The following is a 13,972-nucleotide window of genomic DNA, read 5'->3' as shown; positions in this document are numbered from 1 at the left end:
CTCTCCTGAACATCCTAATTATCGTCGTCTTTTCCCAACCACGGAGGTTCACCTCCTGCATTGGCAGCCCAGGTCAGGGCTAACGATTGTGGCTTGCGTGCGACCGCTTCTGTCTGAACTGGAGTCCTTGCCTGTACCACCTCCCCTTGAGGTCCATTGACGTACACCTCTATGGTGTAGCTGTAGGCTGAAGCATTGCCTGGACCTTTCACATGGCCCTTAGGACTCCGTTAACCCTGCGGCTCTCCACTGTCACTGCCTCTCGATTCTTTGAGTGTTCCGGGCTCTGAAATGGTTTGCACCGATGGCTCGCTGGCTGATGGTAATATTGGCTACGCCTTTGTCCACAGAGGCCATATTGAACAGCATTCCTTGCCCGATTGCTGCAGTGTATTCACTGCAGTGTTGGTAGCCATATCTCGTGCACTTCAGTATATCCGTTCATGCCCAAAGGAATCGTTTCTTCTGTGTACTGACTCCTTGAGCAGCCTACAAGCTGTCGACCGTTGCTACCCTCTCCATCCTTTGGTGGTGTCCATGCAGGAGTCCATCTATGCCCTGGATCGGTCCTATCATTCACTGGTGTTTGTTTGGACCCCAGGACATGTCGGCATTCAGGCAACGAACTGGACGAAAGGCTGGCCAAACAGGCTATGCGGAAACTGCTTCTGGAGATGGGCGTCTCTGAACATGACCTGCGTTCTGTCTTACGCCGCAGTGTTTTTTGACTTTGGGAGATGGAATGGCATAACAGTATGCACAACAAACTGCGTGTCATTGAGGAGACTATGAATGTATGGGAGTTTTCCATGTGGGCCTCTCGCAGGGTACGGATGTGTGGAAGTTTTCCATGTGGGCCTCTCACAGGGAATCAGTTGTCCTATGCCGGCTCTGCATTGGCCTCACTTGGGCGACCCACGGTTACCTCCTGTGCCGTGAAGACCCAAGTCAGTGTCGGTGCGGCGCCCGGTTGACAGTGGCCCTTATTCTGGTGCACTGTCCTACTTTGACTGCCCAGCAGTGAAATCTTGGGTTACCAGACTCATTGCTGCTCGTTTTATCTGACAACACCCTCATTGGCTGATTTAGTTTTATTTGCGAGGGTGGTTTTCAATCATTTGATCTAAGTTTTAACGCATGTCCTTTGCCCCTCTGTGTCCTCCACCCTAGTGCTTTTAGGGTGGAGGTTTTAATGTGTTGCACAGTGGCTGGCTTTTCATTTTTATTCTCATGGTCGGCCAGCCACTGTAATCTGCTATCTTGTTTTACTCTCTTCTTTTTCTAGCGTCCCTCTGTTTTCTTGTCCTCTTTTGTTCCTTTTAGTAGTCGTTACCTTTCCTTTGTTCTTGTGGTTTTTCCTTTCTTTCCATTTTGTGTTGTGTGTCGTCTGTTTTATTCTCACATTATGGTATTGTTTTATTAGAAACAAGGGACTGATGACCTTGTAGTTTGGTGCCTTCTGCCCTCTTTTAAACAAACCAACCAACCAACCAAGTAAGCTTTTGGCCAAAAAGGCCTTTTTCCTCTTCCGAATTACGGCCCCCCCCTCCTACACACACACACACACACACACACACACACACACACACACACACACACACACCATTGTCTCTGGCTGCTAAGGCCAGACTCATTATTCGATCTTGAATTCTCCATTATTTTCTTTTTAATCTCGTTGTTAGTAAATGTAACCACTGAAAAGATGAACACAATATTTTTTTTATTTCCATGTGGCTTTTTATTAAATTTGTATTTGGCCATATTCATGTTACATCTGTTGTGAGATTGATGTGTTTGGTAAAGCAATGTCTGATGAATGCTGAATATTTGAAAAGTTTACTTGGCATCAAATCAGATCAGTCTCATCAGACTGTCAGTCATTGTGCTGCAATTTCAGTTGGTATTAAAATAATCTTTTTTCTATAACTCTGGCATTGCATTCTTTCAAAAATTCTGTAAATGGTGGAGTTTAATGTCCAAATATGAGTGACATGATCTTCTACTTTTGCTTTCCAATTGCAATAATCTGATACACTTTATGCCTGTCAGAAATTATCCCGTTTTTACCTGACGGTGTGCATTGAGGCTACATGATTGCATCCTGAACTCTGTGATGTTTTTGATATGTTCCTTTGAATTTTTTAACTGTCTTACAATTTTGTTATTATTATTTCCTTAATAATATTTTTATTTCAAGGATATGTGAGAGATTAGAGAGTAACATCATTTTTTTTAATGTTTGTGCTGCTGTTCGAATAGTTATTGCAAACTCACTATTTACCCATTAACATAATTTTACTTTATTGAACTGAAAAGTCAATTAACTAAATGAGTTTAGTTTCTCAATCAGTTATCAGAGAACGGTAGTTAAAAATTGTTGTTTTGGACAAGTACACAAGATCGTGCTTATCCCCTTGGTAAGTGGGTGAGTTTATACGGAGAGAGAAGTATGTTAATATAAATTCATTTCATATATTGCCAGTTGCTACAAGTGGCTGGTCCACACCTATCTTTGTACTCAAAACTGTATTGCCGAAGTATGACAGTGATTCTATGGGAAATTTGTCAGTAATTCAGTACTTCAAATTAACATACTAAACTAAGCTATTTTCATTTGTTTTTTGGGTATTATTTTTGTAGGAAGAAGAAGATGATGATGACGATGACATAAAAGATGATATTGTGGATGATGACGAGGAGGAAGAGGAAGAGGAAGAAGAGGGAATTGAATCACAATCCGACTCTGATGTAAGAGAAGAAGGCAGCCCCAATGTCCGAAAGCGCAAGCCACGTAAAGCTGACTAGGCTATGAATAACGTTTTGTGATTTACTGTTCATGGAGCTCTCTGGCTCCAAGAATGCAGCGTGTATTGTTGAGACAACATGTTACCACTACGACCATTCATAAAAAGCATTGTTGTTAAAAGGCTGTGTGCTGAAGATTTTGCAATATTAGAGTGGGACTTTTTATGATGTTCAGCAAGCTTCATCACAGGCCTGTTATCAGGTTTTTAAAGGAAGCATTAAGACTGGCATAGTATGTAATAATTTGTTGTTGACATAATGTGATAAATTATGGACCAGTCTCCTCATATCATTTGAGTGATCTGATAAAAAGCATACATTTTGAAACTGACAAGAATTCAAAGTCCAAATGTGCAACTACAAAATCACTTCAGAAATTCATTTTTTGTGAGATACAATAAGTGAAAGATAATCACAATGTGCTACTCCAGTCATTTATGAATAGCAGGTCTATGTATTCTGCTCTTTTTTTCTTAATGTGAAAGTTTCCAATCTAAAACAAATTTTGTCTCTTCATGTATGTATCCTGCACCACAATTCAGATGCTTATTTTTATGTTTGCTTACAAGCAAAGGTTATCACCCTGTGTGCAACGCAGACAGTCCAGATTATAATGTATAACGCAGAGCTCTTTCTGCCTATAAGTGGGATAAAAGTGTTTTCCACTAACTGCGGTGGAGCACTGATCTCAAGCTGCAAATTCTGAATGTTTAAAATTGCCTTATATGCTAAGGTTTCTGGTTGTGCAAGTAGGTACTGTGTGTGTGTGTGTGTGTGTGTGTGTGTGTGTGTGTGTGTGTGTGTGTGTGTGTGGACACGCAAGCGATGCTTGTCAACAGAGTTGTGTAGGATATTTTTGTACTGAAGTTGAGAAATTACGTAGTTCTATTAACTATTGCTGTAATTAATGACTTGCGTTCGTATATGTTATGATCCATATAGAGGATCCACTGAGTCGCAGACAGGCACAATGAAAAAGACTGATAAATTATTAAAGGTATTTGCACAAAGTTCTTCTGCAGTAGAAAGCATATACACATTCATACAAACACAACTGACACACATGACCAGTCTCAGGGTGCTAGAGACCACCTTTGTCTAAAAGCTTTAATAGTTTACCAGCCATTTTCATTGTTCCTGTCTGCAACTCAATGCCTCCTCTGTATGGTGAGTTGCAATTTATCCTTCCTGTATTGTTGTCATTCCATCGTGGACTTTCCATTGTTTGATTATGATTGATAGAGCTGATACAGGATCATGGGAGACTGGAAGTAACCCAGTGAATAAAACACTCCAAATAAAAATTAACAGAAAATGAATGAGGACAAAAATAATGTAAGAGGAAAAACCTATCAACTGAATAAGTTATAATTATATGCAGTAACAGATTTATTTAAAATTCATTAAACAATAACTATCACTTTTGGTACAATTTTTAAGGGTAGTTTAGTCTACTTTCTTGCAACAAAGTTTGGCATTTAACAGCAACATTGCCAGACAACTGCTTGATAAGTAAATTTGCATTTGGAGTGATCTTGCAGACCTCATGAAACGGATCAGATGGTGCATGGCATTTGCTCATGACATTTATTGCTATTTGGGTGTGATCACGCCTCCCCTTCCCCCTCTGCTCTGGCTGTCTGCCTCCTGCGATGCAGAAGAATATGCTATAACAATTTCTTTATCCATTGTAGTAATGTGGTCATTGTTGTGTTACAGTCACTGATTGCTGGTTATATTTTTCCACAACTTCTTTCTAATGTAAGAAATTTACAATAACAATATTTTTAGTCCAAAACTGATGTGAATGATAAAACGCTTTAAGTAAGTGAGGGCAAATAAATGAGGTTGTACTGTGAATTCTGTTTTATTTGTGGACTGTTGATAGAAGAATTTGATAAATTTTTTGTGCAAAACTAATTTGTAAATAAATTGTGTCATTACGGCAACATTTGCTTGTGGTTTTATCCACATATTTGCTATCAAAGTGCCTCATGGTTTTAGTAAATGGTGCTGACATAAATATTCATTGAAGACTTATGGGCCTCAAATTGAAATGCCTCATCTTTCTGCAACCTTTATTTCTTACTCAACTTCATTTTGTCATTTCCAGCTGAACTTTCCATTTATTCACATTTGAAAGCATTCGTGCTAACTCATGATTTTAGCTTAAAATATTCTTTCTGTATGTGTCCGTAATCATTGAAATTAGCTTCTAATTGTTAAGAACTATATTTTCCCAGTATCATTCTAGTCGATATTTTTATTCAGTTGCAGTTACGCATAATTTGTGCCTCCCTGTAGTTGCCACAAATATTGTGTACCTTTTTTAATTCACCAGTTTGACAAATTTTGATAGAATAAGTGCTTGCAAATTGGATTTTAAGTGTGTGCTGTGTGATTTATATGCCGAGGGAAGGGCCATTTCACATTTTTGGACCAGATTGCAGATATGGATGAGGCCTCATTTTGCTAGTTTCTTGGTGGACGTAATTATAAGGTTCTGTTTGTTCTTCCTGTATCTGAATTATTATTCTGATTTTCACCACTTCAAGTAATACTAGGGAAGGGAATAATTTTTTCTGGAGTTTTTTTTTATTTCATTAACCATTTCCTGTTCATTTTACATTTGTATTTAACCGACCATTTTTAATTAAATTTTTTACCCTAGTTATTTATTTCCACATAAAAATCTTGCTCACCGTTTGTTTCTTAATCGATTACCTTTTCTTCTGTTTTGGGCAGCATCTTATGCACTTAAAATCTCTACTTTGTATGTGTTGTTGTTCCAAATACAGTTTCCATTCTTGCTGCTACTACATTTTTGTTTCATGCAGGGTGGCACAGGTAGTAGCATTTCTGTGCTGACTGCAGCTAGTGACATGTCCAATAATCCTCCCCATCATGTACAAAAGCTGTGAATAAAAGCACAGGCACAGTTGACAGCCATTTTACCATGCTGAGATAAACATTACTTCCCAGTATTTACAAGGGTAATTTTAATTATCTTTATAGTATTCAAGAAACATTAATGTCCATTAACCTATTGGGTCCAAGAACACGTCATCCTTCCTGTTTTTATTTGAGAGGTTTTTTCCTTGAAAAACAATTCATTACTCTAAGTGCTTTCTTAAGAGACTAAACACACTGACCTACCATATTTGTTGTCTGTAAGCTGTTTCTTTGTTTGGTGGCTCCCTAGTCCTCAAGTTAGACAAGTTTTGGCTGAAACTTGTCTGTTGTGATCTGGTGGATGAGACAGAGGCTCAGTTACTGTCAGTTTTAATTATACTAAGTTTCTTTCTGCAGTTTTTGGCAGTGCCATTACCATATAGTTATTTATTTTTTATGTTTATTTTACATTAATATTTCAGATCATATGTACTTAGTTTGATTTTTGAATTTGTTTTTTGTTTCTCACTCAAAAGATAAGAAAATTACCATGTAAAATCAAAAACCATGGTGACTGATTAATAGATGAAATTTAAACAAAGTTATCTCTCTTGTATGTTTATACTTTTGTTTCACAATGTATCATAGGTATGCATATTAATTACAGTTTTAAGCTATTTTAAGACATAATAATTTTTAAGTTTGGAATTGCATTACAGTTAAGAAGTACATTGTTGGTAAATGGAGTGGGGATATCACATTATTGTGAACTGTGTTGGGAAGCACCATATTACTTAAGTGTGCCGCAAAACAAGTGTGCCTGCTCACTGGTTAGACACTTGAAGTTTGGAGTTCCAGGCTGGTGCCAAAAGTAAAACTTTGTAGATCACATTGGGTTGGAATGGACTGTATTGTCTCTGATACAGTTGCACACAAGTGTGTAAACTATATTTGCTTTATGTTGGAAATGAGGAATGATAAAATTGTGAATGGTCCAATACTTGCACACTCTCCAGTTTCGTTTTACAGATACTGTTTTTTGAGAAAGGGGGGGGGGGGGGGGAGAGAGAGAGAGAGAGAGAGAGAGAGAGAGAGAGAGAGAGAGAGAGATTGTTATGAAAGGCAAAAAATAAACTTTAATCCCTCCCTCCCCCACTATCTTTGCTTAACTATCTACCAAAAACTCAAAACATGTTGTATTATGTATCTTTGTGCCAGCTGTTTGTTATGTAGGTGGAAAACATTTATCCTTCAGCATATTAAGTTTCTTACTCAAAGGAAGTCTTCAGCCTTTGATTTTATTTCACAGTGGCAAAAGGAAACAGATACATTTTCATCTTGCATAACTGATATAGTATCTGTGAAAATTCAGTGATTTTAAGATGTAAGAAATGCCCATAATGCCTTCATATTATCATTTGAAACTCCAGCAACAGTTTTTCACAAGGTCAGATTTTGCCTATAATTCCATTAGAACTGTTGTTGGTGACAAATCACTGTTTTTGATTGTTGTTGTGAGTGTCAAGTTTACAGACTTAAGAACATGAAGTTTGTGTGGAATGACTTTTTGGTCCTTGGCTTGTTTCTACAAGCACCAATGTCTTTGAAAGTGTTGCAATAAGTCCAGTGTATACCTTGAAAACCTGGAGCTCAAGATTTTCTGTGTATATGTGGCAAAAACTCGGAGCTAAATTTCAAAGTCCAAACAACAGAAATGCTGCATCTAATGCTGTCACATTAATCTGACACCTATCACAGGGTCATAATGCAAGGAAAAAGGGCTGAAATTAGACCACACTATAACAAAGTCCAGTGTACTCACTTTTTGGTTCAGTGACTCACTGTGCTCCCAAATCCACTGATTGAAATACATTGTTTTATCTGAGCCAATGGTTCAGTAACTGCTTTCGTCATGTAATGACATGTATTAAAAGAGGAATCTTACAAAATGAGAATCAGGCTTCATAGTGTGCTATAATACTTTTGCATCGTGTATAGGGTGTGGTAAGTGGGAAAAGCAATGTGTTGCATGTGCATGTCACACACACACACACACACACACACACACACACACACACACACAGAGAGAGAGAGAGAGAGAGAGAGAGAGAGAGAGAGAGAGAGTGGTAAGTTATTGCTAATTATGGAATTATACATGTATATATAATGAAAGATGTATAGTAAGTTGGAAGTGACACATCTGCATCCTGATTTGTAAACTCTACGATCATCAGTGTTAAATGGCCTGACAGCATAATTTTGGTTAAGGTATAATTACATAACACAAGTTTTTTTAAGTGCTGAATATTACTTTACCAGTTGTGTAATGTGGGGATTTCTGGGCTTCAACATCTTTTGTTTCGAAAAAAAAGAAAAAATTTTCTCTTTCTCTTGTATATGTTCCAGGGAGAACACACTTAGACATTATTTATTAAGTATTAACACTGTGATAAAATGTTGATTTTACATTCCTGTAATGGGACAGCCAGTTAGTGATATCGTAAGACACTTTACCAAATTTAATACAGACTGTAATTATAACATGCTCGGATGTAATATGTAATCTGTGTGATGTTTTGTGACTGAAATTACTTTTCACTAGCTTGAAAATGTTTGAAATTGCATTTGGCCACCAATGATAAATTGGCCTTTGCTTATAATCCAGTAGTCATTGTTGACATATTTTATGGTGTTTGATGTGAGTTTAACAAATCTCCACTTAAACCACATTGTAAGACTGTGTGAAAATTGCATTTAGTGTGTTCATGTTGCAGTGTCCCTCTTGAAAGGGAGCTCACTGGAATGCGTCCTTTGGAGTTGTTATTGTTTTAGTTTTACTTTTATATTTTCATCTAAACCTCAACATTGCAATGGACATAACAATGCAATTACTCTCAGCTTCTCTCTGTATCATGATGCTCTCAGCTGTCATGTTTGTTGTTGTGGTTGATATTGTGTGCAAATTCGTGTTCTTATTTTGAGTCCAGTTTGATTCATTTTTAAAAGTAATTTTTATAAAAAGCTTCCTAATAAATTTTCAGATTATGAAATGCCTTTGAATGTTGACTGCTTTAATCATTTTTATATTTTGTAATTTTTGTGCAGAATGGTATAATTTCTGTGAACATTGAGTGTGCTGCAGTGATGTATTTTTTGTAAATAAAAGTTCTATTTACCAAATTTTTCAAAAACAAATCTTTTCTTCATGACAGTACTGAAGCCTAATTTTTTACTTCAGTGCTTATTGGCCAAAGTAGTATTTAAAACATGGCAAAGGCTGCACTTGTTGATGTTACACAAACAGAAAATTATGAAATAGTTATCTGACGAATGCTTGGATTTGTGTTTGTCTTCACTATGATTCTTTGGTGTGCAGTTTGTGAGGTATGTGATACTGCATGCTAAGCACATGGGACATTTCATGTCTGAAGTTATCTAGATAAGCATAATTTATGAGCTTCTGGTCTTGCAGATGATGGTATGAATACAATGCTTTCTGTACTTCATTTGTTATGAATAATAGACAGGTCAGACTGGGGTTGACGTGCAAGTGAACTGTTTGGAAGGAGTATGGCTCAAATCCTTTGTCTAGCATCCTGATTAACATTTCTGTGGGTTTGATAAACAGGGTTACAATTCATCTGGAATACCTCAAATTCTCATGGAACTTTATTTTATCTGGAAACATCAGGGAATATGTGGTGAGTGTGTTTTGATAAAATTCACTGCAAGATTTGCAGTGTTTTGTATCAAATCAGTTGTTGTGCTGACTCACAGGAATGTCAGTGACTACAGCACCATGAGATCCCTTGTTACAATGCGGTACAGTGTCTATTAATATTATGTTACAATGATCACAGTTTGAAGCAACACCTCACAAGGATCATCATAAGTTTAGTTGCTGTAGATTGGCCAGATATGCCACAGAAATATGACAGGAAAGTTTATCAATGGTTTTCCAAAGATGGCTGGAGAGATAGGAGATTATGATCTTGAAATTTTATTTATAAAATTGTAAGTTAACCATGTTTATCTGATGATAGTCACAATATTTTATCAGGATGCTCACAAAAATTTAACATGCATACGTAGATTTCACACTGTATCTGTAATGTCAATGATGACCTGCCAGAATAAAAAAAATCTAGAGTAGAAGTAACATAATTTAGAGAATTTTGTCATGAATTTTGTTTTCAGTTATTAATTCCTGTTTACATGGAGTCCTGCATTTCACAGCTCTCCACAATCTAGTAAATGGCATGAGTAGACTACGCACTGAAATATTTCCTATCAAGTGGTTGAAGAGGACAGTTGTCATGCATAGAGCAGTAACAATCTGTGTACAAATCAAGAAATTCTGGAGGTGCGCAAAAACATACTTGAATTTAAGTAAAAGATGCGAAGTAGTCATTGAGTTTGTCAACAGTCCTCTGTTCTATGCTAGAGTAGCACTTACTAGATTGTTGACACCTGATGTTTTGAATTTTATTCTGAAAAATGTAATGCATTGATTTATGGAGGTCAAAATGGACTACTGCATCAGTAACAGTTATATATCCAAAATTAGGTAATTTATTCCTGCAAACCTTGTTTGTTTGGGATATGATACTGTCAAGAAAATGAAGATGGTTAGAAAATTTTGATAGCAGAATTTTTCAATTTCAGGAAGACTATAAAGTATAACCTCAAAAATTTTCCCACAATATATTGACTCATCCATTGTTAAGAGCTGCCAGTAGCTTGAGCCAAGCCTGATTGGAACTAATCCCAATTTGAGTCCTAGATGGTTGGATTAAGTTCTTTTATTGCTTATGGAGAATCACTTACTATGCACATCTGTAGCTGATACTCTAACACAAGTTTTGTGAATGATCCACCAAAGAATCTACACAGATTAACTGACTGTCTTGTATCAAAGGTTTTGCAGTTACTATACTAGACCAGTATTTAAACCCTATCTGTCCATTTTGATTTAGGTTTCCCAAAGTTTCTCTAAATGATTTCAGGTAAATTGTGTGATATTTCCTTTAATAATGTTGAGTCGGAATCTCCCAAACCCATGTCACATAAAGTTATTGATCTGTCTCACAAAGCTAGTAGTGTCAATTAAATCAGAACCTTCATTTCCTTTATGTTGTTCATGTATCTACATCTAATGTTATTCAGCACCACAGTGCACCTACACACATGATGGACTGATGATGAAACTGGAGAAATTCCTGCAATGGGCCTAGCTGTTACATGTATGTAGTAGGAGCTCAGTTCCATATTAGTGCTGAAGATCTTCTATTCCTGCATACATTGGAGTTGTGTAGGCAGCTGTTGAAACAGTGTGGCTCAGTAATTCTTCAAAGGAATTTCTCAGAATTTTTGGAGGTGATAGATAACAAAGTTATTGCATATCTTTGGGTTGGAGAGCTTTCTATTTTCTATCTAAAACAAAAAATATTTTTGTGGTTTAAATATCTGGTGATCCTTCATAAAATCATGACCATTTCCATTTTTTCTTTGATGATCCATTATGGATCGTGGGACAACAGCTGGCATGAACTTCTTGATGCAATAATTTACCAACAGCCATATGTATAGTAGAAATTTATTTTATTTTATGAACTTCTATGTGCTACCAGTTTCGGCGTTACGTTGATGCCATCTTCAGGCCCCACTCGTCAAAGTCGTAAAATCGCTATACACGGAAGGAGCCATATAACTGTATCTGTGTCGCCTGGCCACCAAGAGCTGTTGCTGGATGATTTGATTCACTGATCCAGTTATATGGCTCCTTTCGTGTATAGCGATTTTACGACTTGGACGAGTGGGGCCTGAAGATGGCATCAATGTAACGCCGAAACTGGTCGCACATAGAAGTTCATAAAATAAAATAAATTTCTACTATACATACGGCTGTTGGTAAGTTATTGCATCAAGGATTTCCATTTTTGTCTGAAGATAATTCTGTTGTGGGTCTGCAGCTGTTAATGTTTTATGGAACTAATTCATTCGCAGCTACATTATTTCTTTGTCTGGTGTCACTACTAGTTTCAGGGCCTACCACATAGTAGGATGTCAGCCTGGCTGACTTCAAAGAACATGAAAATTAGATTTGGGATGTAAAGAAACACACGCTCACTCACTTGCTCGCTCACAAACGAACCACACATTTCTATTGGACAGTCCTAGAGTAGATAGTGATCACCGGATTGTGGTAGATCATCAGTGTTTTCTGTCTCATAGTAGCAGCTGAATGTCCAAATAATGTTATGGTGTAAGTCTTATCCTGTGCTGACAACTTTTTTGCTGTAAAGTGACAATGCACACATTGTTTGAAGCTAGAAATGACCCCTTACAGCTTTGTGACATACTGGAGGGTGTACAGTCGCATTGTCCTGTTAAGGACTGGATACAGCGCACACACAGATGTACTGGACTGGTAATGCAGGTTTACTTTTACCTGTTGTCAAGAGCATTGAAAAAGAAAAAAGAAGTTTGTGATTAAAATAATAATAATAATAATAATAATAATGCAAGTCGGGGCAGTGTGGTTTATGTACAAGAGCTACCAGACAGGCAGGCCTTCCAGCTATTGATAAATGATGATACACTGTAATCAGATGAACAGTTTGCAAGTGGTTCCTATTTCAGACCACTGTGTGTTCTTCACTACTAAACTGGGATTTACAAGTTGACTAAAATCATGTATGTAAGATTCTATATAACGTCTAGTTTTTCTCCAATAACAGTAATATTTTTTGAGTCAGCTGTCCTTTTTTCAGATCAAGTATAGCCAATTTCTGTGTTTCCACTGGTTTATGCAACAGATGAAGATGTGGTTGGTGTCCTGTTCACCATGTGCCCACAGCAGGGAGCTGGTGCATTGCAGATGTTCCTTTCAGCAGCAGCAGCAGCAGTGATTGAAGCTCAGGCATTTGATGGTTGTTCTTAAACCTCTTATAAGTCCCATAGTGCTCTTAAACCTCTTAAATATCAGCAAGTGTCATATTAGTGACACACTAACAGTGAAATGAATATTTGTGTATAGGCTGCCCTTCTACTTCTAGATGCCTCCTGCCATTCAGTGTTCCCTCTTTTAGCTGGCAGAAGCTATAACTATGTAGCAAACCAACTGCTAGGGTTCGACAATGACTGATATCTACATGGCTGTCCTACTTCGCCCAGACATCTGTCATTTTGTTTTCCTTACTCCTACAGTACACTTTAGCAAAAACATTGTGGACCTCTCACTGATAGTAGTGGAATGATGTAGCAGCTCCTGTATATTACTTGTTCGAGATAACTTCAGGAAACATTCCTCACACACGAATAAAGAAAAGATGTTATGTGTACATGTGTCCGGAAATGCTTAAATTCCATGTTAGAGCTCATTTTAGTTTCGTCAGTATGTACAGTACTTCCTCGATTCACCGCCAGTTGGCCCAATTGAAGGAAGGTAATGTTGACTTCGGTGCTTGTGTTGACATGAGACTCATTGCTCTACGGTACTAGCATCAAGCACATCGGTACATAGCATCAACAGGTTAGTGTTCATCACGAACGTGGTTTTGCAGTCAGTGCAATGTTTACAAATGCAGAGTTGGCAGATGCCCATTTGATGTATGGATTAGCATGGGGCAATAGCTGTGGTGTGGTACGTTTGTATCGAGACAGATTTCCAGAACGAAGGTGTCCGACAGGAAGACGTTCGAATCAATTGATGGGCGTCTTAGGGAGCACGGAACATTACAGCCTACGACTCGCGACTGGGGAAGACCTAGAACAACGAGGACACTTGCAATGGACGAGGCAATTCTTCGTGCAGTTGACTATAACCGTAATGTCAGCGTCGGAGAAGTTGCTGCTGTACAAGGTAACGTTGACCACGTCACTGTATGGAGAGTGCTACGGGAGAACCAGTTGTTTCCGTACCATGTACAGCGTGTGCAGGCACTATCAGCAGCTGATTGGCCTCCACGGGTACACTTCTGCGAATGGTTCATCCAACAATGTGTCAATCCTCATTTCAGTGCAAATGTTCTCTTTGCGGATGAGGCTTCGTTCCAACGTGATCAAATTGTAAATTTTCACAATCAACATGTGTGGGCTGACGAGAATCCGCATGCAATTGTGCAATCACGTCATCAACACAGATTTTCTGTGAACGTTTGGGCAGGCATTGTTGGTCATGTCTTGATTGGGCCCCATGTTCTTCCACCTACGCTCAATGGAGCACGTTGTCATGATTTCATACGGGATACTGTACCTGTGCTGCTAGAACATG

General features: G+C 37.9%; 1 protein-coding gene across 1 annotated transcript in view; it reads left to right on the top strand.

Moving 5' to 3' along the window:
* The window catches only part of LOC126162687 (thioredoxin-related transmembrane protein 1), a 65,221-nt gene extending 57,401 nt beyond the window's left edge, over positions 1–7,820 (top strand). Inside the window, exon 6 of the mRNA XM_049919341.1 lies at positions 2,641–7,820. Coding sequence (XP_049775298.1) covers positions 2,641–2,805 — 165 coding nt within the window. The 3' untranslated portion in view covers positions 2,806–7,820. The remainder of the gene's footprint in view (positions 1–2,640) is intronic.
* Positions 7,821–13,972: the final 6,152 nt, after the last annotated feature.

Source organism: Schistocerca cancellata, chromosome 2 (genome assembly GCF_023864275.1).
Source record: "Schistocerca cancellata isolate TAMUIC-IGC-003103 chromosome 2, iqSchCanc2.1, whole genome shotgun sequence".
NCBI lineage: Eukaryota > Metazoa > Arthropoda > Insecta > Orthoptera > Acrididae > Schistocerca > Schistocerca cancellata.
This window is presented reverse-complemented; position numbering and strand designations above follow the sequence as displayed.